The following is a 27171-nucleotide window of genomic DNA, read 5'->3' as shown; positions in this document are numbered from 1 at the left end:
ACCAGCTGACATGAAAGACCAATTAAAACTTGCCCAATTGAAACAAATTCCTGAAGACCTCTCTCCAAGCCGAATGGTTTTGTTTCCGGTTCGCAACCTCTACCTCTTCTACTCTGTTTACTGGCGGATTACAGCCATACGTAGCCTATAGCGCCAACTTCTGAGTTTATTCGCTCCAAACCAGTTGATAGAAATGAGCCTAATTAGCATATCTTTTTTGCAACATCCCAAAAGTTCACTTAAAATTTGCTTGAATATTGAATGGAAACACGTCTACTGAACCTACTCGCTCACTGTTACTTTATCTGTATCTCCAGTTATATGCCTACCAAGTAAATGTTTCTACACTTTATACAAACCTGGGAGGTTACAGAATATTTCATTGCGGCAGCTGAATGGCCGGTGCCACCTCTCCTCCTCAGCCAGTCTGACAGCTTAAACATTGAAGCCATTGTCTGAAGCATCAGTCCTTTGATGGACCAGGAGCTCCGCTGGCTAGGCTGCCTAATGCCCTGTATCAGGAAGGATCATCATCCCTGTCACGTCCCATTACTCCCCCGCTGGCCACACCGCGCAGCCCCTGGCATGGCCAGAATAGAAATAGAAATGCCAGCAAGCTGGCTACCTCTCAGATAAGATTGAGGAGGTGGTGTTCAGACAATTTTCTAACACTGCATCATTCAAAACTAGTCATTTTCAATCCGAAAGCTGTTGGCCAGCCTTGTTCACGTTTATCTACACAGCTGAAGCGCCCGCCTCAACTTTAAGAGGAGTTTTTAAGACTTGCTCAAAGTCAGATCCTTTTTTTCACTGGACGAATTGGGACACTAATGGTGGTGGTTGATCAAAAACACTGTGATTAGTATCAGCAATCATGCTGGGAGATGTCAGCCATTACGGCTCAGCAGAACCATCCATCCTCGGTCTCTGTCTCAGAACAGAGGCCACTTTGTCTGCCAGAGGCTTCGGCCCAGACCTCCACAGTCCCACAGAGCCTCAGTAGTCTGCAAAGCCTCCCCGCTGGAGGAATTACCACTCAGTCGGCAGCAAGTCGGGATGAGCAACCCTCCTGCTTAATCATACGGGGCTCTCATCACCCAGATGCTTCACTGCACCGTTTGAAGTTCTCAACGCGCAGTCAGATTCTGTTTCTGTTGTTTTTTTGGTGTCTATATTTTTTTTTCTAGCTGATTCACACCAAAAGCCTTTTAAGTCTCTGCACTGAAGATCAATTATCAGCTTTCCTAGACAATAAAACCCCATATGCCAAAACAAAGCTGTTGCCACACAGGGGCTCCGTTCCCTGTTCGAAAGCACACCAAAGGCAGGGACGTTTTCTTTCTTCCACTTCCCTGTCAGCCAAACAATCGCAGCCTGCAGAGGGTAGGGCGTGAGACAAACACCTGCCTGTGTAGGTATTCAAATGTTCCTCTGTTGTATAATATGCTTTTTTTGTACTTTATCAACAGTAAAAGAGGGAAAAAATCATGCGCACTCAGATTAACACAATTGTTATAAATTGAAGTAATGAAGTCCTGGAGCTATTGTCCGATGTGCCAGGGCCAAACACCCCCTGGTGTACAGTTTTAATTTGCCCGGCGCAGATGGCGAAGCGGCGGGGCACCTCATTGAGAGTGAACGCTGTCAACTGGCTCGCAGTGAGAGAGCGAACAAGCCTTTTTCCTCCAGTCTGGGTGTGAGCTCTGCAGAATGCTAACATTATGGCTGGCTTATTAGTGCAGGAGCCCGAGCCAATAGCAGCATGCTGCTCGCCGGACCTCAAGGACAACAGAGAGCTAATAATGCAATCAAGATGTGGAGTGTGTCATCAAGATAAATATGTTTGATAATACAAGACCTGTGGCAGCGAATGCCCAGCGTGTTTCTTGGCATATGTCTGAAATGATTCCAAATGTGGCCGTCATAATGTTTGCTGCTCTGCCTCAAGGTGACGAAAGAATCCTGGGAAACAGCTCAGCTGTAGTGAGGTAGTGGAAATAAAAACCCATCACCTAGCCAGCCACCAGTATCTATTTCAACTTGTCTGTGAAAACGCTTAGCAGAGCGGACACAGAGGAGTTTTAAGAGGGGTCAGAGGTCAAAGCCATGTTAAAATATGGGAGGATTTTTCTGTAAAATAAGCTGGAGAACCATGATTAAGTGATTACAGAGTGGTTTAGTGGAGTTTAACAGCTGAAAGACTGTCATTCTGTCGAATCATGATGGCATATTTAAATAGTATAAAAGTGCCCAAAATCCTTTGTTGCAGTTTGTAAAAATTCAAAAGCCATTCAATAATGTTAATATCCTTTATTAGTTTAAAGTGGCAGCAGATAACTTTTCAACTTCTCCCTCATAGCGTATCTAAGTGGTATTATTGTTGGCGCCGCTGTCGCAAAGACAACCGGATATAACAGAATACAGTCTAGTATCACGAATGCTCATTTTATAAAGGCCACTGCAAGAAAACAGACGGACAATGAATCATAGATGTTTCTTTCTGGCTGCTAGTGTTAGTGTTAGCAACAGCCTGCCTACTATATTTTAACTAGAAACCCCGATCTCAGTGCTATAAGGCAGAGTAAAACTAATAAAAAAACAAGCCTTCATTTCCCTAAGACATCGTATCCGGTGGCAGATAGAATTGCATAGTGAAAGCGAGGCTTATAGGGAACCAATCTAAATGCCGATGGTGTCATTATTCTGTAGCCATTACAATGTGCAATCAACATCTACTTCATAATGATAAGTTAAAGCAAAAAACTTGTCTATTGCCAGTTTAAACTTTTGCTAAGCTGAGTCTCTTCTGACAGAACTTCCAGATAGCTGTGTTAGTTATGATGTTTAAAGAGTCACAAAATGTGCTAATGATATATTTCTTTAAAGGACCAGTGTGTAGGATTTAGGGGCATAGTGGTGAGGTTGCAGATTGCAACCAACTGAATACCCCTCGGCTATATTCTTTGAACCTTTAGCGAGCCACTCAGAAAACAGAAGCTACTGGTAGCTCGCAAGCTACTTGTTGGAGACGCCCTGAGCTAGATCATCACTGAAAAACAATCTCTAGAAAAGAGTGGGAACCCTGCTAGAGCCAGTGTTTGGTTTGTCCATTCTGGGCTACCGTAGAAACATGGCGGAGCAACATGGAGGACTCCGTGAAGAAGACCTGCTCCCTATGTAGATATGAAGGGCTCATTCTAAGCTAACGAAAACACGATTCTTAGTTTCAGGTGATTATACACTAATGAAAACATAGTTATTAATATTATATTCCATTTCTGCTAATTCATCCCCCTGAATCCTACACCTGCTCTTTTAAAGATATGTTTTTGAGTGTGATAATAGCAGCACAGCAGGAAATATTCTGGAGAGTCGTGGATTGCAAATGTTGGAATCACCGGCGAGATTGAATTGTGGCTATTAAGCAGCTGGTAAAGTGAACTGCAGCCAACAACTCATTGTGTATCTGTGATGGATGAATTAACTTGTGCTCTGTGTGCTCATCTCACTATCATCACTGGGTCATAATGTTAACGGGTGACGGTTCTCTTTCCACTCAGGACTCACCCTCATTTCTCTGAAGTTGATTCTCCAGCCTGATTCACATTTTCACTAATCACTCACTCTGTTGCCCCCTTCCTCCTCCTCCTCCTCCTCCTCCTCCTACAACCACAGGGAAGACCACACCCACAAGCGCCAGCACAACCTATCATGGGGCGGCATTCCCAAAGGAGGCAGGTGACCCTGAAAGAGGTACAGGTCCTGATGGCCCTCCCCCCGTGGGGGAGCAAGGGTCACCTGACTCGGAGCCAATCAGTGTGGAGATGGAGGGTAAGGGGGGGGGATGTTTGTCCTCAGTGAACCTGCAAGGGGGATTGCACTGCTGGGCCCCGAACGCCTCGTACGCTTCTAACCAGACTGAACACTAACAAAAAAACTTGTTTCACTCTGGTAGAACACCACGCATGCCTGCACTGTATCAGTCCAATCATCCAATGTGCGTTTCCATAGCGATGGCACTCATTTCAAACAGATAATGGAGACAAACTCATTTTCATTTTCTTCTCAATTTGTGGTGTTTCTGAATAGTCGATGAGAAAACAAGTCCTGACCAGTAAAAGCAGGACGCAGCTCCTGTCCAAGAATGTGCTGGTACGCATGCTAATACGTCTAAATGTTCTCCCAGGGTGAAATATCTCTTTCATTAGCTGACTAACACTTAACTCACTACTTAAACCAATCTCTTAGTGAGAGGCAGTAAGCATTGCTAATTGATTTTCTTGATCCATACACTTCATTAGGCTCAGCGTTACATGACGTGATGCTTCACTTAATGGCTCCACTGACTTACAGCCCCGCGTTAGAGATGATAAGTGTCCGATATAGCACAGCGTACATATTCACTAAATATGGTTTGGATAGGGCGTGAAGAATATCAGAGGAGGACCTTCTCGTCCCGTTATGTTCAGCCGTATATATATCTCAATGTGCTCAACGCAGCAGCCACGAAATGTGAGAGATTTAATGACTTGTAATAAATACTGCATCGGCTCTAATTAACTCCTCAAATCAAGTCGAGAACCTGAGTCTAAACAACACCGCTCCCTCACGGCCTGTCCTCATCTTTTATTTAGCTCGTCAGCACGCACAAATATTCCCTCAATGTTTTCCAACTACTTGAAAAAAATTCAAAACACAAGTCAGGTAGCATCTCTCTCTGTGAGACCATTCATTTACTTTTATAATTTCTGTGCAGCTAACACAGACTTTGAAAGTATAAAGAGCCAAAGTCCTGACGTGAACTTTCAGACTATACCTGCTGTTCCACTAGCTGCTATAAATCTCTCATTGAGGGTTTCTTTGATCTGGCTCTCTGAAAAAGTGAACTGTGTTCCCTGGGGTCACTGTAGGGGCACGGAACCCGTTTTAGTTTTAAAAGTCTGGGTTGCATTTTAGTCTGGACGGACAGAAACGGAGACCTTTGAAAACGATGATGCATGTTCGCTTCGTGATTGGGCCTTATCAGTCACGACGTGTCCTTCCCTGATTCATCACATCACTTGAACCTCTTCTGAAAGAAAACAAACGACAACAGCCTCGACCACCAGTGGTTCATTTCAACATGGATAACAAGTTACAAGTGTTGCTGACCTTGTCATCTGTGCTAGCAGCTGTCGCGCAGTGAAATTCTGCATTTTACAATGCTGCTACTGCCTACATGCGTAGGAGGCAGGCTATTATTCGAGCGCTTCGCATCAATTCCCTTGTCCAGCGCTGCTTGCTGTTTACACCGGCACGCGCATGCCCAGTGCACGTGAATGATCATGTGATATGCATTTTCAAGTGTGGTAGTATGGAAGGAGATTCATTCTAAAACGCTCGTCTGGACGGAGATCGTTTTAGAAATCGTATTAGTGTGGATGTAGCCTAAGATGAATGAGTAAATGAACAATTCTTGATTTTAAGTTAAACAACAGTTATCCACAAAAACAGGAATGGATTCCACCAAAATATTCAAGACGCACTGCTTTATTAAAGTACAAAAGAAGTATAAAAGTCTTTTGTTGAAGGCACAGTGAGTAGGATTTGTTGGTTGCGGATTTGCAAACACAACATTTAAAGTTGGGTTACGGTGCTCGCCAGCGGGTAAAAGTCAACCCCAGACTCCCTCTCGTTTTGGAACGCGCTTTTTCCGGCATTTCCGTAGCTTCCTCTTGGATGTGTGCTTTTTTATAGAGGTTGATGCCCAGAAGCATCCTAAACACAGCATAATAAGAAACTACAGTCAGAGGGCTGGGTGTCTGCAGATACATACAGCACCACAAAAACCCAAAGATAGTTGATTTTCTATCATGTAGAGCAGCAAATCCTCATATTTCAGAAGGTGTAATCATCAACTTTTTGGCATTTTCGCTTGAAAAAATGACAATTAATTGACTAATCATTTCAGCTCTTAAGGTTATATTGTGGGTCTGGATGATTGTGTTTTGCGTAATTACAAATGTCATTGAACTGAAAGTTCTATTCCCACATTGTTAAAGGCGTCAAACCTGTAATCTTGCAGTGACAGACTCAATTACACCACCCAGCTACCCCAATAAATGACATGACCTATAAAACTCCAGCCAGTTCTTGAATATTTAATTACATCTTGATCTTTATAGGCTCGAGTCTCATTATTTCTTAAAATTTAAATTTGACAGTTAGTTCGCTCTCAGACTAATCAATATATCCATGACAGGAAGAGTAACTAACAAAACGTCTCTGGGCCCCTCAAATGATCACGTAAAGAAACAAGAGCTGCAGAGCAGAAGAGAGACAGTTTGGGGTTTTATCCCATTCTAAAGACTAGATCGTATTCCTGCAGGTTTAGGAAGAAGATACAGTTCATTTGGATGTGATTCAGGGAGGACAAGGTGGCATGCAGCGTTTTTTGTCCTCTCCTTACTGTTTGCTCGCACAGGCACCATGTCAGAAGTCCATAAATCGTCAGCGAGGGAAAGAGCTTCCATTCACGCAGACAGACTCTCTTGCTGCAATGATGAGCTACTCAGGCTCAAATGAGAAAAGCCCACAACAAATAAATAACCAGCAGGGGTCTGAGCCAGGGAGTCGGACAACAGTGGGGAGGGAGGGTGCAGGATGTAATAGAAACAGCAACGCAATCTATTTCAGCCAGAGACTCTGACGCTGTTGGTTCAATCAGAGCAGCCGGGCGGGCGGGTTGATAAGGAAGGAGAGGAGCCGGTGTGGAAGTAACAGCATCACAGTTCCAAGAGGGCCTCCAATCTCCCTCCCTCCCTGTCCATTCCTCACCAGATATCTGCCTTTCTGTCTGTACCTTCTGTAGTCCGCTCTGCAGCCCTGTCACAAATTTCCCAGCAGCCACAAGGTGGGCCAGCAGACAACCGCACACAGATAGTGGCCCAATATAGAACAGCTGGTCAAGGGAGACAAAGATACATGAACAACAAGTTACAAAACACAATAGATACATGTGTATCCAAATTGTAGCAAAGAACATTATCTTGTCTTTGCTCCAAAAAAACACTGAGTTAGCTCGCCGACTAACTATCAGGCTAAAGCCTTGGTTATACTCCTGAACAGCCGCGTACAAGGATGCAGCGGTATGCGAACATCCAGAGCCTGCAGGTGGTCTCAGACCGTTTGTTTTGTTCCGCACCAGAGTACGATAATTGCGTTCACAACTGCCCAAACAAACCGCACCAGAGTTTGATTAAATCTGACTAAATGTTGGCGTCTGAAAGCGCCCTTACTAATCTTCTAAAGACACTAAGTTTTAGCAGCACTTGGCTCCCCAACTAGCCATCAGGCTACCTATTCAGCAAGCGTTAATGTAAACATGCGACCACTCGGCTTTTTCACGGCAGACTTTTTGACTTTTCATAGCAGGAAAAGCACAGGTGTTACTAATAACATTAGCAATGTCTAATGTGACAGTGTGACAGCGAGTCAGCATGAACAATACCAGGACCATCAAACTGAGGCAGCTAAATAGAATTCAGCCATCATTAATTTTATTACTTACACCGGTGCTTTTCCTGCAGTGACATGTCAAAATGTCTTCTGTAAAAAAGGCCTATTAACACGAGCTTTCCCGAGACGACAGTGTTAGTTAGCTGACTAAATGATATGGTGAGCAATCACCTGCCAGTTTAATTCTCTTAAAGAGGACCTATTATGCTTATTTTCAGGTTCATATTTGTATTTTGGGTTTCTACTAGAACATGCTTTAATGTTAAAAAAAAAGCTTTACTTTTCTCATACCGGCTGTGCTGCAGCACCTTCTTTCACCGTCTGTCTGTAATGCTCTGTTTGAGCTTCTGCACCACCCGCCCCTAAAAAGCCCAGTCTGCTCTGATTGATCACCTGGCCAACTGTTGTGATTGGTCAATCGAACCAAACTCTTTGGACTCCGCTCTAATTAGCTTTTTTGAGGGCATGCAAAACTAGCCGTTATGAAAATGTGTTACTTGATGACATCACCACGTTACAGAAGAAAAGGCTTCAAGCGAGGCATTTCAGGCAGTTCAGGATCAGTGTTTCTGTGGGGGAGTTAGTCCCTTTTCGCCTGAACTTTGGGCTTTGCAGACCTTTTACATGAACAAAAACGATGTAACACACTAAAGGAAAGGGAAAAAGCACACAAGCATAATAGGTTGTCTTTAATTAAACTAACAATTTCCTTTTATGAGTGAAAATGTGTCAGCAATCCAAATCCTTTAAAACAAGGATAGTTGGTAAGCCAGTGACTATTGTTACCATTATTTCGACGCTGTGGAAGAACGGTTCACCTTTTATTATGTGTGACAGCTGAGACAGATGTGACAGCTCAGGAAAGTTTCCCAAGTTCCAAAAGTTCCCCTTCCAGCAAACATCTCTTAAAGAACATGTGAGTCGAAGTAAACCATCTGTGAATCCACTTCATCCGTAAATGTCAGTGAGATAGAAACTCTATAAGAAAAAAGCACAAAGGCAGCCACTCACTTAACACACACAGCCCTGTTAATCCTAACCACATTTGTTATTTTGTTTTATGTAGCTCAGTTATTGGACAAATAAAAACTGTGAGCTGAGATATTGGCTTAGTTGTGGGTAGCTGCACTACATTATGTAAACACCAGGAAAGACTAAAAGCCAGGGTCAGGAACCTGTTGACCTACAGCTATTTAGAAATACTGTACACCAGCAGTCAGGTTGCACTTTCTGGCTGGGGAACGCCCACCTCTCCAGAAAACTGTGTGTTAGCAAATCTGTGGAGCACAAGACTCCTGGTTCTAGACCGCTGCTTGTTTTCTCCCCCTCTATTGTTATTCAACCTTTTCCGTGACTCTTCCGCACATCTAGATGAACTGGCGTGGGTTGGACTAAAAAGCCAGGCTAGCAGCTAATTTAGCTGACAAGCACATGGGAGATGGCTCGATAATAGAATCAAGTGAAGCAGGCGTTTTCAAGCCCATTAAAGCACTACAGGAGGAGAGCAGAGAGTGAACTCGCGCTGAACCTTTCCATGAAGAAGAGCTGGCGTCCTGGGGGGGGGACATCGATGTCAGTTCGGTTTCTAAAGAGTTATTTATACTTCTGAAGACCATAGCAACAGACACCGCTTGTGTATCATCCACTGATAGGGCTCTGACTGTGTCCCCTCGAACCGCCGTCACAATATCTGCTCCTCAGAAGGGCTTCAGTCCACATCAGTATTTTTCATGATTAATGTTTTAACCCCTTAAAAATAAAAACAAGCAAAAAAAGAAACCGATATATAAGGTTTAATATTAAACATAACTCTTCTCAGCATTAATCTTTGCAAAGAACCAAGCAAGAAAAGTAGTAATACATATTGTAATACTATAAAATATCTTCATAAAAATGTATATCATACGAAAAGTTACCCCTCATTTTTCGTGCGTTTTCCTACGAATGTCCTGCAACACGTGTCAAATACCATTCGTTACATGCATACAGTCTTTTCAAAAAAAACTTCCGTCTTAACAGGAAACAACTTGGTTAGGTTTAAGAAAAGATGATGGTTTGGGTTAAAATAACTACGGAAGTGGCGATACTTAAGTACGGAAGTTACGTGACAAATAAATCAATGTTGGCTTCTTGTTTCATACAGAACATGAATGCCGGTCTCCTGGGCAAAAGTCCAATATTTTCTCCTCCTTACGCGGCATTCGCCACTATTTATATTTCCTGTTTCACGATAATTACACACACATTGATTTCTTGGGATATACACAATTTACAGTGTATTCCTTTTCGTACGTATAGCTACGAACGGTGTATGAGAACAGCCTGCCCCTCTAACTGCCTTCACAATATCTGCTCCTCAGAAAGGTTTCGGTCCACATCCGAATTTTCATGATTAATATTTTATCATATTTTACATCTTAAAAATAAAATCAATCAAAAAAGAAACAGATGTGGGAGAGTGATAGCTGGTAGCTCAAAACGTGCTCTTTGAAAAAGGGGAAAAAACAGGAGAAACAAAGGCAATCCAGGCACTCCAAAATCTTAAACAAGTCACAAGGAGGAAGGATTAAAAAGCTTTTATTCTAGTGGTTATATCATTAAAACTGTAGGTCTTCGTCAGGGCATTCAACAAACAGACAAAATGGGTGTGGCCTCACCTATATAGATAGATAATATGTAGGCTTTAATATTAAACATAACTCTCCTTGGCCATGATCTTAGTAAAGAATAAAGCAGAAATCGAGGAAAGTCATAACAAACATCGCAAAAGTGTCAGCTTTCAATTCTTAGAAGTGCTCAGTTTCATCTAGTTACAAAATAAACACCATCTACAGTACCACAATGCAGCAGTGTTAATGAAAAGATTTTTTGATAGCAGCTGTCCACTTTCAAACAGTAGACAGCGAGTGAAGTCGGACATTAAAATATTAAATACATTTTTTAGATCTTTACGGGTCAGATTGAGGCTGCATATCAAGAACGTGTTCATTACGACGGTTAAATAGAACCGCCGCCTGTCGAACTTCATTCAGCCCGTTCATCTATGTTGACCCTGCTGGCTACTCTTACATGATTCATCACAAGTCAGGCTATGATGTGTGCACACACACAGACATTTACTTCACTTTTTTGAAGCGTTACTGCCAATTTGGACTCCCTGAGTCATAGTCATAGTGTAATGGCACTCATTAAAGGTCACACAGAACTAGGCCGTTTTTCCCTCCGCTCAGCACACCGGCGCTTTATGGCGATTATAAGTGACATCATGTTTTACTACAAAAACACACTCTGCACTGTGCTGTAAAAACTAACCTTAAAGGCATTACACATAAAGCGAATACTTCACTTTCCATAACCGCCACTTTTAATGGCTTTTTATTCCATATCGGCTATTAAAGCTCAGCCCGTGTCAGGATGGAGAGCCGTCAGCTCACAGCAATCCACGGGGCCCACAGTGATCTAATCCACCCACGCAGTTGTCCCGGCTCCTAGCCCTGACCCCTTACCCTTAAATCTGCCTCATTGACCTCTGGGGAGAATTTCTCCCATTTTTACCTGCCTGTTTTTTCTTTCTTCTTTTCTTTCTTCAGTTGGACTAACCCCTTTAGCTGCACCTGCCTCCTTTGTTGAATTCCCTCTGTCACTGACCCTCTTCACCGTCTCTTTATGATCTGCCTTTCCGGTTTTACAGCCGATGGCTGAAACTGCGCGCAGGTGTTTGAGTGGACCTGCAAGCAGTTTCTCCATCTCTTAAAGCAACAGTTCACTCCAAAGACAGCGCTACGTTGCACGATGGTAGATGTGGATTTTAGCTGGAAGACAATGATTTTATGGAAATTAAATTTTTCTCTTGTGAGCAGTGAGGTACTTAAAGGGATGTCCGGGTGTTTTGAAGTGGGGTTGTATGAGGTACTTATCCATAGTAGGTGTATTACTTAAAGTAGATGACGGGCGGCGTGCCCCCAGCATCAAGAAACAGACAGTACTGACACCAAAGTACCAACACCAGAGCAAAGCAATTCAGTGCTGTAGTTCGGGACGACAGAAAAACGAATTTTAGCCACATAAAAGAAAGGCTCACCTAAAAAAATCGATATCCATTTAAGTGTGTAACTCTATTTTCAGACAGCAAACTGAACTGAAAGTGAAACGCATCTATATTATTTTTGTCACCTGAGCCTGCTGGCTTTGGAGAGAGCATAGATAAGTTTCACTTTCAGTTCAGTCCCCCGTCGAAAAGGAGAAGGAAATTGCTCTCTGACGGCAAGATAAAGCTGTGAAAATATTCTAAATACATCGTACACTTAAACGGATATAAAAAAATTTAGGTGAGTCTTTCTTTTAGGTGGCTATAATGCGTTTTTCTACTGTCCCCATTGTATTGCTTTGCTCCGGTGTCATTACTCCTGTCTGTTTCTCCAAGCTGGGGGCACGCCAACCGTCATCTGTTGTAAGTAATACACCTACTATGAATAAGTACCTCGTACAAACCCACTTCAAAGCACCCAAACTATCCCTTTAAGATAAGTGTCTACTATATGGCCCTTTGTTATTAAGGGTCAGAGTTGACTCACCTTTTTGTTTGGTGCATGTTCTTTATATATTACCAATTATTAAGCACCACATTTCACCATATCTGCAAAAACTGACTTTGGTGTGGACTGTCTCTTTAAAGTTTGTTGGTAAAGCCAAGATTCTTCCAGTGCCGCCTTTCCCTCTTCAGTGAGAATCATCACAGCAACAGCGTGAAGTTTGCATTGGAACCATGTTTGCTTTACCAGCCACTGAATGGCAAATTAACATACTCTATTTTTAAGTTTCTGATGCAACTGCATGTAAAAAAAAAAACAAAGGACATAACTCTGTGCATGTGCTCTGCTTGGTTTAATGACTTGTGGTAAGTTAATCTGATGTTAAAGGGTCAGTTCACCCAAATTACTAAATACCATGTTTTCTTTCTAGCCATTCAGATGGTTTAGATTTTACACTAATTTGAGATGTAATTTTGCCTCCACCCTAATACAGTAAAGGTGACTTGGACTTTGTTTGTGCTGGTCAAACTTCAGTAGGAAGTAGTTCCAATGAAAAGTGTTTATAGTGAGGTCTTGTTTCTAGAAAGACGCACTACTTGTTTTAAAGGGGACATATCATGAAAAATGCCCACAAACTGTGAAATAAGACAACCAGTCCAGTCCAACCAGTTTGTTTTGTGGGCTGCCTGGATCAGAAAACATGTGATTCAACAAGCCATTCAGATTTGGCTCCCCTTCCTATGTCACATGCAGGTTCATTAGAATCACCCACAGCTTGAGAACTACCTGTGTGGTCCAATACCTATACTACCATACTATTTAATATGCCAGGGAAAGATTTAGTATGTCTCAATACATAGTATGCAAAAAATACGAGGATGTCCTACTACATCCGGTCGCATTTTGCAGTATTAAGGCCAGCATCCTGACCCACAATCCTCTGCACAGCAGATACAGTATATGAGCAAGAGGGTCAAAGTTCAAGGCGCAATGTTATGAGGAAGTAGTACGTCCCAACTGTATGCATACTGCATGCTACAGTACGTACTTTGTAAGGGCAGCTGCAGTATGTACTAAAAGTAAAGAGAAAAAGTATGTGATTTGGATTGTAGCCTACCTTTGCAAAGGTGCACCATATTTTTCTCGCAAGCCAATCAGAGCAGACTGGTCTTTTTTTTGGAGGGGGGTCTTAAAGAGACAGGCGCTAAAACATTACGTTTCAGACAGACTGTGAATACAGGTATATTCAAACAGACAGTATGAGAAAAATAATGTGGTTTTTGAACTTTAAACCCAAAAGTATGAACCTTGAAATGAGCATGATGTGTCCCCTTCAATGCTTTATTCAGTACCAAAAAAAAACTCCATTCACCTCCATATGTCCTGGATTGGCAGCAGAGATGTGAGAAGCAATGTTTGTTTTTTTTGTAATTTGAATGAACCACCCCTTTAACCAACCACGATGTTGTTTTGAGTGTTTGAAACTAAATGTGTTCTGCTACTTTAAAAACTTGACTTTCCCTTCAAAGCACAGGTGTAAATATTGAAGGACTTCATACAGACAGTATGGTTGTGATTGCCAGATGCCACAGCACGCCCAATTTACCAGTATTCAATCAAAACTGTAATGAAATCTATGCTCTCTATGCATCGGCACACCTGCAATGAAATGCACTGCTCATTACCACTACTTTCAATTGGAATGGATCTGTTACATTACACCATATCACCTTAGCTCGTGTGCATATATTAAACTGCATCCAATTGGCTGAGCACTGAGGTGGAATATTATGCAAATTTCTAATAACAAGTGTACATGATTGAATTCACTCAGTCAACAGCCAGAACCCTGCACACATACAGCACATATACTCAGTGTGTGTGTGTGTGTGTGTGTTTGTCCTCACTGACACACACGATCATGCTCTGTTTGCTAACCATGTCTGTCAGTGCACAGACATCAGGTATTAAAACTGTCAAATTACAAAAGCTCGCAGCAACGGGGCAGAGTTGCTTCTGCTTTTCTCCCAGATTTGAAAAAGGAAAATAATTGTTCCAATCTTCAACCTCAGGGTTTCTTTCAGGAGTTAAATTGTTATTTTTAGTGTGGAAGAAATAAATCTCCAGCATTAGTGAGAGAGTGTGTTGGAGGGGGGCGGGGAGGGTAATGTTCGCCTCTGAAGCCTGGGGCCATTTTGTCTGGTTGGCTTCTCATTGGGATGGAGTAGCCATTAAGGGAACAATTACATGCACTTGTAAGCTTGCAGAAGCAGAAACTAATTAGGGCTATTTTGGAACGTCTTCACTTGATGCGCAAAAATAGAACACAAGTTGTTCTCCAGGTTACAAAGTGTTTAATCGCACCCTTGAGAAAAAGTCTGATTCAATAGAAAAGTTAGGTGCGAAAGAAAAAAAAAAGTTGTTCTCCTGTTTAAATTATTTCGTATCTGACCTTGAAAGTGTCGCCTGAAAATGAAAGTAGCCGCTTCCTTCCTGCCTGGCGATGTTTTTAAATGAAAGTTTTGTCGAATTCTGATGTTTAAATGTCCTGCAAAGAGATGCGAAAATAACTCTTTCGCAATTGAGCAAGTGTGAAACTTCAAAGTGTTCAGATTACCGGTAATTGGTGTCATGGAAACCCTTATGGGTGCTGTATTGTTAATGAAGTCGGTTTGAGATGTCTGCGAGAGCTTGCACAGACAGCAGCCATTTACTTAATCGCTCGCGTGCTTTAAGAGAAGTTGTAACTTCTGTTGTAAATTGTTCACCTGCAGGAAAAAAAAGTACTTCACACACAACAACAGCCAGACCTCCTCACTTTATTTCCCTTAAGCAAAAACCATTGCCAATTAGTAAGATGCGGCACCGGCAACGCTGTGTAAAACCTGCCTGTTTACATAACCTACCGCGCCTTCTATTTTTAACGCTATGGATGCAATCACAGAGTGCTTCTCTTCCTACGGCGCTGTGGAGGAGCGCGAGGGTTGTTCTCCAACCATATCACAGCTGCCGCAGAGCACCAGGCTTCAAAACCCAGCAGAGTGACGGTCTGTCACTCACTCCATCACGTCTGTCTGCCTCTCTCCCCATCATCCTCCTCCTTCAAATCTGCTCCTCGCGCATACATTCACTCGTTCGCTCCATCTCTTTTTTTTTTCTTTTTTTTTACTCTCTGGCTTTCATCTCCACGCTCTTCCTTTGCTCTTGCTCTCTTGTCTCTTGGATCTTTGAGTCCTCTCACATTCACTCCCCTCTTCATCGCCAGTTTGTCACCAAGGTTGAATTTCATCCCTTCATCTTCCTCTTCTTCTTTCTTTTTTTTTCCCCTGGCTGTCACCATCCCTCTCTATCTTTCCCTCCCTTGCCTCCACTCATGCAGCCCATCTGTCTTTTTACCTTTTGGCAGACTTGGGTATCTCTATATTAAGCCTGCGCTGAGCCGAGACCATGTTGCGTTGACACAGAAATATAATTTGATAACGTAAGAGAGGAACACCGACTCTGAAGCTATGTAAACATCGAAGGGAAGTTGTGAAAGGAGCGTAAAGCGGCATTAATTATCGCCTCTACTTGAGGTGACGATTTCCCCTCCATAAACAGACTTGTTTAAAAAATGTTAACAAATATTTTTAAACCTCAGTCTTTAGCTTCCAGACGCTCGTGAAGCGTCGCAAAGAAGTCGGCGTGTACAGTTGGCCAGCACCTCCTGTGCGCCACCTAGCCACTTGCCAGGCTGTCGCTATGATTCACAGGGTATTAATTTCACCGTGACCGGTGGCACCATATGTCCCACATACCCAGTGATTGAGTCATCCGGCCTGCGCATGAAACATGTTGTGACAGGTCGTCCTTAGGCTCTGGATTTGTTTACCTCAGCTGCGCGTTTCACCCCCTGCCGCAGCACTTGACTCATACCCCTCAACCAGGAGGAGCCCCTCAGTAGGCCTGTAGCCACAGCCAGGGAGGTCCAGAGGGAGCGGATGACTCACCGGTACCCGGGAGCCACGGGGGTGACAGGAGGCAGAAACCACAGAGAGATGAGAGCAGCCTTTCACCACGCGTTACAAAAGCTGCACGTCGGGACACTGATCAGTTAGAACCACAAACTTAGACCCAACGACGAGCTGACTGGCGGCCTGTGTAATGAGTCCAAAAAAAAAAGTGTCTAAGATTAAAAAGAAGAAGTATTAACAGGCTCACTGCAGCATCACTTTTGATTGCCACCCCCACTGGGATGGCAATTATGATTTATGACTTTTTAATGTGGCCATAAGTCGAGGCAATCATAAGAATAAATGGCTAAAAATTGAGTATTTTTAATTGGAAGCTCTACTCAAAAGCGTTATTTTCAGAAAGATGATAGTGCACCACAGTATCTCCCTCTTTAGGGAAAATGGTAGCAAAGCACCGTTCTAAAAATGAATGTAGTGATACATGACGATGAGATAATAAGCCTTTACAAGCACATCTGCTCAAAAGTAATACGTCCAGATAATGAAGAGCAAAAAGAAGTCTCACAGTAACTTCATGACCTAAATAATAAACTCCTTTTAAAACTATTGACCAGAAACTGTGTACAAACAGATCTTGTTAAAACAAGAGATAAACCTTGTTTGACTCTAATTTTGCAGCGTCCTATCCCGCAATAATATTCTGTCAAAATTAAAGCTGTAATGACGACAGGAGGGAAATGACTTGTCTATTCCATATCCTGCATTGTGTAGTTACCATGATGCCAGGTGCCTTTTGAGGCTCAAGAAAATAAGTTAAGAAATCTAGCAAGTCTCTGATTAGATTTTTCCACCTCTGTAGGATCCCCTAACACTTACCTCTAATCACATACACACAGTGAAGAAGACCCTTTTTGTCTCTTTTACCACACACTCATTACCTTTAATAAAGTTCACCCAGGCCTCACGGTCTCAGGAGTTCATGCAGGAGGCTTTATTCACACCCTCCATTTGAGGCTCGTTATGGTTTAAAAACTTGCGATGCCAGTACCTGACGCCCACCCTGCGGTCCGTCAGCACAGTTCCCATTGTTAGCGCTGTTAGCACAGTTAGCTGCTGGCTGCCGGCTCAGTGATGTGTGTAGGCAGGCAATCCTGGCTGTAGCGGTAGAGGGCCAATCTAGCCCGTTCTCATTCCCAGGGTGTCAAATACCGACAATTTGTCACGATACCACCAAGGCACCCTTTCGTGGTGGTAGGAAACGTGCCGGGCTTTCCATTAACGAAAATCTACAATGTGTACAATGTGGTGGATGGGTCCAACAAACACAAGGCTTTCATCCAGGAGACCACTGTTTAGTGTCCCGTGCGTTACGTTTCACTTTCACTTTACAATCAGCTGTTCATTTGTGTACCGTGTTTTGTTTAATTCACAACACTAAGCACGTTTTAACTGCAAACAAAAAGTGACATCGAGGGTTCTGACAAAGCGTCAGTATGTGACGAGTTGGGATGAGAACGTGTTTGCCAATCGCACGTCACATTAAATCGAAGAACGTTTGAACAGTGATCGGCTGCGAGAAAACCATGCAAATAGTTATTTTTCTTTCTAGATTCGGGCACAAAATAGATCGATTGCAGGTATTGTTTGACTGGAGAAGTTTCAGTACTACTTGGTTTATTTCAGTTGATACCTTAAAGGTACCGATACTCAGCCCTACCAATACCAATGGAGGCTCCATTCCACCAAAATGAAATCCCTTTGTTAGTCTCAAAAGGACTGTAGATGCATCAGTTTTGGAGGATTCAGGTCGCGCTCACAGCCTCATCACATAGCTAACACCTCTATGATGATACTGTACATACCTTGAAACGAAGCCTTTGCATACCATGTCAGTTTGGTTAAGTACCATCATTTTTACAGTTAATTGGCCTAGCCAAAAACACATTCCCATTTGGTTATTTTACCTATAATCAGTATCTCAATTTACCAGACCAGACCAGGATATACTGTATATCTCTACTGCATTATAAAATTATACACTATACCCTATCGCCCACGTCAGAACCCATTCAGCAACGAATATCAGGGAATTTATTCATCAGAATTTTCTGGAAAAAAAGAGCCTTCATTCTGTCAAGTCTGGGTCACTTAATCCAGAGAAAAGATTCAAATTAGCTCTAATGCAGACTTAATGATCTCCCTTGTACTCCTCCACCAATCATCATCATTCTGAACATCTCATAAACTATCATCAAGCCTGATTTAGACATCATCATTTTCCATTTCCATTCCTCAACGAAGCTTTCATTAGCTGTTGAGTTTAGCTTGTTTGGAACACCTGCATTTCCTCCCTCCTCTGTGCAGCTCAGCCGTCCCCCACCTCAGACTAATCAGTTTCACAGAAACTGTCATTAAGGGCAGAGAGAAGGGTCTGACACCGCAGATGGCGGCAGCCTCTTGCAAATGAGCTCTGATTACGAAAAGGTGGCAGGTTTCACTCTTCTTATCGCCGTTGCCTTTCACGCCATTAGGCATACACAGTGCTAGGGTCACATCACCCAAGGACATTTACACGGTAGATTTACCTCGGCAAAGTAACCTTGTGTTTTTGGTGCACAGACTGTCCCCTCGGCTACGTTTCGAAAGAATTTGACAACCTCATTTGAGTCTGTGCTGGCAAAGGCGCCACACTCGCTGAGCTATTGGATAGACCTGTTATTCTTGGCTCGTTCATCATACCAGGTGCTCTCGCCCCTGATCCTCGCTTTGGAAAGCAGAGTCTGTGAAAATGACATCAGGTTCCTGCTGCTGTGCTCCCATCAATATTTAAAGCTCTAACTCATTTCAGAGTTGATTTCTCACTGACTGGGGAGCTCTTGGCCTCTGTCAGTCTGAGGGGAAAGCACAGGTCCTAGAAAGAAAGGCTGTATTGATCTAGTAACATTGGAGGGAAAGCAAGCCAAGAGCTTAGTTCAAACACCTCTCCCATGCTGTTTACCACATAGTGAAGCCCCTGTAAACACAACCTGTCTGCCCCAGCTGCTACTTGACCTATATTAGCTCTTGAAGATGTGTGTGTGTCTTTTTTTTTTTTTCGTCTGGCTCAGTCAGAAACGCTCTAACTGAAGTACCTTTTTTCTGTTTTGAAGGTGTAAGACGGCCGCCAGAGCTGGAGAAGACCAATCACAGTGTCCATTATACTCTACTGATCGCTTGTGTTTTGGTGGCCTTCGTCCTTGGCGCCTTCCTCTCTGGCTTCCTGGTGTCCTGCTACTGTAATCACACGGGCCACAAGACCAAGAAGTTGTCGAAAGATCCTGAGGCCCCGATCCCACACGCCCTGTCCCTCCGCAGCCTGGCCAAGCTCAATGGCCTCCTGGACAGCCAGAGCAAGGACGACAAGATGGAGGTGTCATCTCCAAAGATCTACAACTCTTTCTTTGCCAACACTAAGGAGCATCATCCACCAAGGAGAAACGGCCATCACGCAATGACAATGGGAGACCTGGTCCACCCCCACCACCACCACCACCACCTCCACCACTCCTCAGAGCTGTCTGGTCTTCCTACACCAGACTCGACCCCAGAACTGCCCATCAAGAGCATGAAAGCCTTCAAGAACCAGTGGGAGAAGAACCAGAATTGTAACAACGCCAAGGAACCAAAGTCCCACAACACTGGCTCCAGACCCAGCTCAGCCCTGCTTCACCAGCAGGTCTTCCCGTACTCCCATTGCCTGTCCAATGGGCAGCCTTTAGTGGGAGGTCACCTCCATCCAGACGAACGCAAAATCCACAATGTTGAGCGTGTGCTATCTCAGCAACCTTACCCTGGTTACTCCCAGAAGGTTATGGAGGTAACCTCGCTGGATGAGCTCCTGAAGCACATCCACGAGGCAAGCAGCAGCAAGAACTGCCAGTTAATGAGCCCATCGGGTCTGATGGCCTGCGGCGGTGTAGGTCAGCTAGCGTTCGCAAACCGCATCCAACCTCAGATTCCTGAGACAGAATCAGCACCCTACTACAGCTCATCCACTTTACCTCGAGACAGCCTCACCCGACGCATGGATGTTCCTCCGGACATGCCCTCACACCACCAGTCCACCCTGGAGAGGAGGCACTCCTCCCAGAGGCACTCGCTGATTGCTGCAGCCACCAAGATGCCCAATGGAGTAGGAGGGGGAGGAGGAGGAATGATACCTCGCCAACACAGCTTCAGCCAACGAAACGGTGGGCCCCACCAGCCTCCTCCACTCCTGGCACGGATGAACTCGACAGGCAGCGCCTGCGAGGTTCACTACCCCCTCATCCCTAATGGGTACCTGACACGCCAGCACAGCTACAATGGAGAGCAGCAGGAGGTCCAACACAGGGGCGCTATCGTCCGCCGGGCCTCCTCTCTCAAACCAGACGTCCCTCCTAAGCCCCTGTTCATACCTGCCACGTCCCCTGTCAACCAACAGGGAAAGTTCAACTACTGAGGAGGTACACTCCTGGACTACAGAGGGAGTCTCCCTCATTGTGTCTTCTTTAAGGAACTTCCCTTTGAAGAAATGCAGTGGGTTCGAGGTTGCAGACCTTCACAAGAAAACCAATCGCGTGGCAGCCAGTGTCACTGTGGACGAAAGCCTCAACCAAACTTGTTTTTTCCCCTCTTCTTTTTGTCCAACGAATATCTTTGTACCATATTGGTATTGCTCAGCTACTTGCTTATTATAGAACTGCTGACTCAGGTGACGTGACGCCACCTCCTTATATTAGGCTGCCAATGTCCTCAGTGTGGATTTACAATGCAACTTAGTTTTTGGACGTGTTGATGTTGGAAGAACTTTACACATCAGTCATCTCGAAGACTTAAAAGCCGGAGGCTCCTGCGATGCTTAGATTCATGCTTTTGCTTAACCTTTTCTGATGTAGTGTTGGTAACCAGTCCCCCCCCCCCCCACCCTCGAATGTGTTTATATTATGCATGTGTGTGTATATATATGTGTGTTTATATCCACACCGTATATGTATACATATACATATGCAGTATATGTAACCTGTGGTGAAAAGTCAGCAAAATCCCCTGAAAGTAGTTATGTCTTTGCCTTACTATACTCTTTCATCTTTGGGCATATCAAACGATCCCCCCACCCCCTAGGAATTATCTTGGGGACACCAAATCATTTACTTCATCGATACATTGTCAGTTGGCTAAAAACACTGAACCAAATTTGTTCGTGTTGATCAGAGAAAGGAGATTCAACTTCAACAAAGCAGCTATTCTCGTCTTTTCTCTCTTTTCATTTCCCATCCCAGCAGACGTCAGGTCAGAAGTGACGTAATCGGGTCCATTTAAGTTCCCAGAGAATGTTTCTATAAGATTGGTGCTCCAAACATCTAGTGGGTCGAACATCCTCTGAAATGGAAATAAACAAAACTGAATAAATATTTTGGACCCAAAGAGGGCAAGTCAAAAATGCCATGCCATCTGGCATTATGACCATAAAACATAGAACGGACTGCAGTTATTATAATTATTAACTTTGTGGCTATTGGTTGTAAATAAAGGAATAATTACTAGCCAAATTTTAACTGTATGTGTAAATGTGTGCCTTATTTAATAATAGTGTGTGACATGGGGGTAGGGGTAAATGCAAGGGGCTCAGATGGCTACTATGCTACAGTATATTGTAGGTGTTTCATTTTCTATGGTCGTCAGTATGTGTCATACAGTATCTATTGTATATTTGAAGAGTTTCATTCCAGAATGAGACATTTGTCACCTATTCTAATTACTGCAAGAATGATTGTAACACTCACTAATGAATCATATGTTGTTATATCTTGAGTATATTGAGCCCTTTTTTTTTTTTTTTTTTTTTACAAAGTAATATTTTACAAATTTATCATCTGTTATTTTGAAAATGATTAAACACCAGAAATATATACATATATATATATTTTGGATGGATACAGTGTTTTGGAATGAAACCCTTCATTTCTCTTTTTGTTTTTTTAATCCCAGAAGTGTGAGCCTGCAGATTTCTTTTGGGAGAGTTTGGCAAAGCAAGTATACACAGCCTGAGACTGCAGACATTCAGGTTTGACTGCCTCCGTATTATGTCACTTTCCACTGGGGGTCACTTTCCCGATAGGTGCCATTGTTCACTCTTTGTTTTTCTTTTAGCAGTAGCATTAGCATCACTTTGGGTTTCTAAAGGAGCAGCTCACAGTTCCTCTTAAGTTATCTCTTACAGACCTGTAGCCATTGTAGAAGTCAATCGTAGAAAGCTGCCATGTTGATAAGACTATTAAATACTTGACAAATCTCCCTTTAAGGTACATTTTGAACAGATAAAGAAAAACGTGTGATTAATTTGCGAATTCATCACGATTAACTCTGAACAAACACACGATTAATCACGATTAAATATTTGAATCGACTGACAGCTCTTCTTTCTCTTGATCCGGTCTGTTTGTTATTGTGTCCAAGACCCGCTCAAGGAGAGGTCTCATTGTGAAATCTGAATACCCACATACTCTGGCTAAAGTAAATACGGGCAAAGACCTCATCCATATTGTCGAAATAATCCAAATATTCAGTCATGACGTTGAAAATCATTTAGATAACACTAAGCTACGCTTTCTGTACTCCAACACAACAAACTCTGCCCGGCCGGCACTTGCAGCATTTCCACCTTGGATGTATTCCACTACTCCACCGTTGTCTTCCGGCAACACGTCCCCTCGCCAGATTTCAGAATAAGACTTCTGCTTGAGCGAGACTCTTTCCATAATGTCAGACACTTATATTAACAATCTGAGTCTGTCAAGGCAAAAACAAGCACTTTTAGTGGATGTAAATGATGGTGCCAGCTTGCCCCAATAGCACCATATTGCAACACGCGAGCAGCTTCTTATTAGTCAGACACAAAAACATGGGAAAATAGGTTCCAGGTAGAAAATACCTAAGTTACCCTTTAATGTTAAAAAAAAATGTTTCTAGTTCTTATTCAGAAGAAATGGTTGCGAAAAAGAATCTGTTAAACTATAGTGCTAAAAATCGGAGAATAGATCTATGTTGCTGGCATGAAACTGGACTTCTACGATGGCTACCGCTGTAGATTTTGACTTACCTGTGTCACCAGGTGTCAACTTCAACAACACAGGAAGCAAATAGACGGGAGTGGAGATTTAGGAAATATGTTGAAACGTGGAGAAGTGCAATGACCTCTGATCCGACGAGCTGCGATTGTCTCTTGGATCGATACAGGGGTGGAACCGGTTACCAGGTGGCCACGCTGCCAAAACATCTGCCGAGCTTTTCCCTCAGGGAAGGTGATGCCAGTCGGCTCTGCCTCAGAAATATCACGGCTTCAAGACTCTCTCCGCTGTTGCACTTTTCAGCAGAGTCACTTTGGCCACGGTTGACTGGAACCGCGATCAATCCTGTGAAAACAGCACTATGCTATTTACTGTATCTGGTGTTTTATTGATCGAAATATCCCAGAGCTCATTTGACCCAATATAAAGTTTACTACTCATACTCCAACTCCAGTAAATGAAGGAAAAATACAGCCGACCACAACGTTTGTCGAAAGGAAAAAAAGGTTGATTTGGATATTAACGGGCAGCAGAGCGTTAAATAGCTTTCGAACAACAAATACAAAACATCCAACTTGATTTAAAGTTGTGACTTTAATGTTTCATAAGAGGAATTGTGGCAGCTACAGTGTTTGAGGAGTGGAAGTGTGTTGTTTTTTTATCTGCCGGTGACCGATTGTAGGGGAGAGGGAGCGGTCTCCCCTCTAATAGCTCTATTAGTATTTGATTTGGTGTAAATACATTCTATCTGGGCTGCGGTCTCATTGATTCAGTATTATGTTTTTTTTCTGTTTGATTTCCAGGCTACGCCTCTTGAATTACTATGAATTTGGTCTCACGAAATACCATTGTATGTCTCTTATACTAGGAATAAAATGAAAATATGATGCAAGTGTCTCACTGGTGAATGTGTTAAAAGAATCAGATCACGATGGGTGATGCACGAAACACAACTGTGTAATGGACTGCAGTTCAATACAGTAGCCCCATACTAGCTTTCTGAGGATTATGTACAGATTCTTTTGGTCAGGTGTTGATTCAACTCTGTGATCCAGTGTTTGTGTCCTCCACCAAGGATGTTATGTCTTTGGGTCCACTTGTTTGTCTGTCTCAAAAACAATAGATTGGTGGAAAGTTTGGACCAAGTGATTTATTTCTTGATGCAGTTCCAGGAATTCTTTTGAAAAGGTATCTTAAAGGAATTCTCCAACATTTTGGGAAACACACCACTTTGCTATCTCACTGGGGGCTGCATTAAAACAACAGTATTTATTAAATCTGTGTGTTTAGTACAGAGACATCCAAGAAGTTTAGCCTACAGCTTTTACAGCAGGGGGGAAAGCAACTGCAGTCTTCACAGGTGGAAACAATGAGCCTGTTACAGCTTGGCACAGCAGCATGAGGTGAAGAAGACAGCACACAGATATACTCTGAACATACTTGGATAAGCCACGAAAAGGTGAGTTGTATGCTTTATTAGATGTTTTCAAACAAATTGTTTCTCTTTTTTAAAAAGGCTTTAAGTGAGTTTGTCAAAGTTCCTCCACAAAGAGCAGTACCATTCCCTTTGCCGTAGTACAGAAAGCTTCCAGGACTGGTTCCCATACAGTGGAAGAGACAATCCTGTTCTGACCTAACCATTGATAAGCGGGAAAAAGATGCAATTTCCCAAAATGTCTATTCCTTTAACATTGGATACATTTGTACCCTCCTTTACACCGCCCACAGCTTGAGAACTACCTTTGCAAAAGTACACCATAATCGAACGTATCTTTAGGAGACAGGCTGCATTTCTCACAATTTTCTGTTAATTTACAGGAAAGAACAGAATTTGGAGACATAGAGACGGTGTTCAACATGGGTCACTTCAAATAGAATTATTACAATTCATTGCTAGAGTCTTTTAGTCGGTGCCTAGCAGGTCAGCTCAATATCTAATGCCAATTGTCAATTTGGCAATTCAACATTAGAAGAATAGAGTTTCCAATGATATATGAATGATTAATAAATATTGGTTTTAAATAGAGTAGTTCTCGCAGAACTGTGAAACATAAAAATGATTGGGGAGTTATTAGGGAGCCTGTATAATAACATGTGGAGAGGATTGAACAGCCTTGCTGGAGGTACACACTCTCTGAGTGCTTTCCACTGTTGGACAGGTGTTTTTTTTGTTTTGTCCGCCCACTATACATCCTGCAGCGAGTTGTCAAGGAAAGACACGTCATCCAGTAATTACCTGGCACATAATGTTCCTCCGGCACAGCACAGCACATGGTATATAATAATGCAATCTGAACAACGTACGTGGACTGATAGAAAACTCCTCGTTCCCTCTATATTCGAGTACCTTGCTGAATAAATTGTTCATATCTGTTGTTTATTTATAACGGCAACTATGTGAAGGTGAGTATTCTGATGTAGAATTATTCAATGCATGAGAGAGATGGTAACGTGTCTCTGCATAGATGGGAGCTTCTAAAATGTTTGTGTGGAGAATACATGCAGTAGCGTTAAAACTTTGTTTGCTTGGAGGTTTTACACCAACTCATTACTGCAGGAACATGTCAGAATTTATCTAGGGTTAAAAAAAGGTTCGACGGGGCTTCTGAGGAAATCAGATGGACTCAAAAGCAGTTCAGTTGTTGGACAAAGTTTTGGTTAATTTGAAGATTCCTGATTCAAATGTTTCATTCCACCGCAGAGCGAACTGTGGCGTTCTCACCGGTCTAAACAAACAAAGCTCGGCAGTGTTTACAAGAGTAAATCTGAATCGCATTGACTAATAGACTCCCCGCAGGCTATTGCATAAGAGATAATAAACAATCATGGTGTGAACGCACTCAACAGGTGGTTCAGCGTCGTGTTGAGAGACATTTTGTGCAGAGTCTGCTGGAAACACTATCTGAGAACGTTTAGTTCAGGGTTAGACATTCTAACCACTAGATCAGTCTGACTAACTATCACAAGACTTCAAAGGCTCAGTTTACACAAATAACAAACTCACTTAAAATAATGGACTTTTTTGTTTGCCCGGGTTTTGAGAATCTTTGACTATGTGTTTATTAGAAAGTAGATCAGATCATTTTTTTTCATACAGGGCGGGAGGGGAGGTGGATGGGTCCAAAAACATAAGGCTTTCATCCAGGCGGCCCAGTCGCACAGTAAAGCCTGTTCACCAGAAGAAAGGGTGTCAGTGTCACGTTTTGTGTCGCCGAGACGTGAATGTTACACGGCTGCATGAAGGTGCAGTGTTTTGTAGTGACGGTTGTCACCTGATGATTGTCATGTGTTTTCCGTACTAACGTTACGTTGTTTCCGTACGTGTCTTACTGAGTTTACGTACTTATTTTAAGCCCCACCATGACATTTTCCCTTAACCTAACTAAGTGGTTTTGTTGCCTAAACCTAAGTGAGGGGCTTTGTTGCCTGCTGCTGGTACTGCACGTTCATACAGGCATGTAATATTCACGTCTCTGCAAGGCAAAAGGTAACACTGACATGCTGTCATCTGGTGGATAGGCGGGTCTATTACACGCTTTGGTGTGATATCAGTTTGTTCGCTTCCCATGTGTTAAGTTTAATTTTCACTAACAAACTTAGACATTTTAACCATGATGGATCAACCATAAAGTGACGCCAAGGGGTCTGAAAAAGCGTCAGTATGTGACGAGTTGGGATGAGAATGTGTTGGATAATAAGGAGTTACATTACATAAGGTACGATAAGGTGTTACATTACGTTGTTATGTTATTGTTTTAACACAAACCACTAACCTTAACCAAGTAGTTTTGTTGCCTAAACCTAACCAATCATTACACAACGTTAACCACGTTTCAGCAGGCGTGATATGAGGCTGATATGAAGCATATTCATAAAAACGTATTTTGGGGTTCAAAATCGTCGACATTCAACGTATCCCGTGGTTTACAGAAACTTACAATGCCTCCACTTTTTCTGGCAACTGTGTTGCATCACAAACAAAATTCCTTTTAACCCCCATTGTATTACAGAGTAGACAGAAATCTCAGATCTGGATGTTTAAAAAGATGAGCAGATATAACCAGAAGTACTTGCATGGCTACAGGTAAATGAGAAAAATAT

At 42.8% G+C, this 27171-nt stretch overlaps 1 protein-coding gene across 6 annotated transcripts in view; it reads left to right on the top strand.

The window, feature by feature from the left end:
• Nucleotides 1-23957, top strand: part of sema6e (sema domain, transmembrane domain (TM), and cytoplasmic domain, (semaphorin) 6E) — a 188199-nt gene extending 164242 nt beyond the window's left edge. For 4 of the 6 annotated variants that reach the window (XM_037784068.1, XM_037784067.1, XM_037784069.1 and 1 more), the window contains 2 exons: nucleotides 3676-3831; nucleotides 19132-23957. In XM_037784068.1, the coding sequence (XP_037639996.1) occupies nucleotides 3676-3831; nucleotides 19132-20462 (1487 nt within the window). In that variant the 3' untranslated portion in view covers nucleotides 20463-23957. The remainder of the gene's footprint in view (nucleotides 1-3675; nucleotides 3832-19131) is intronic. The other 2 variants (XM_037784071.1, XM_037784072.1) reach the window with 2 other exon arrangements.
• Nucleotides 23958-27171: the final 3214 nt, after the last annotated feature.

This window comes from Sebastes umbrosus, chromosome 11 (assembly GCF_015220745.1).
Source record: "Sebastes umbrosus isolate fSebUmb1 chromosome 11, fSebUmb1.pri, whole genome shotgun sequence".
Taxonomy (NCBI): Eukaryota; Metazoa; Chordata; class Actinopteri; order Perciformes; family Sebastidae; genus Sebastes; species Sebastes umbrosus.
The sequence above is the reverse complement of the archived record's forward strand: the minus strand, read 5'-3'. Positions and strand labels throughout refer to the sequence as shown.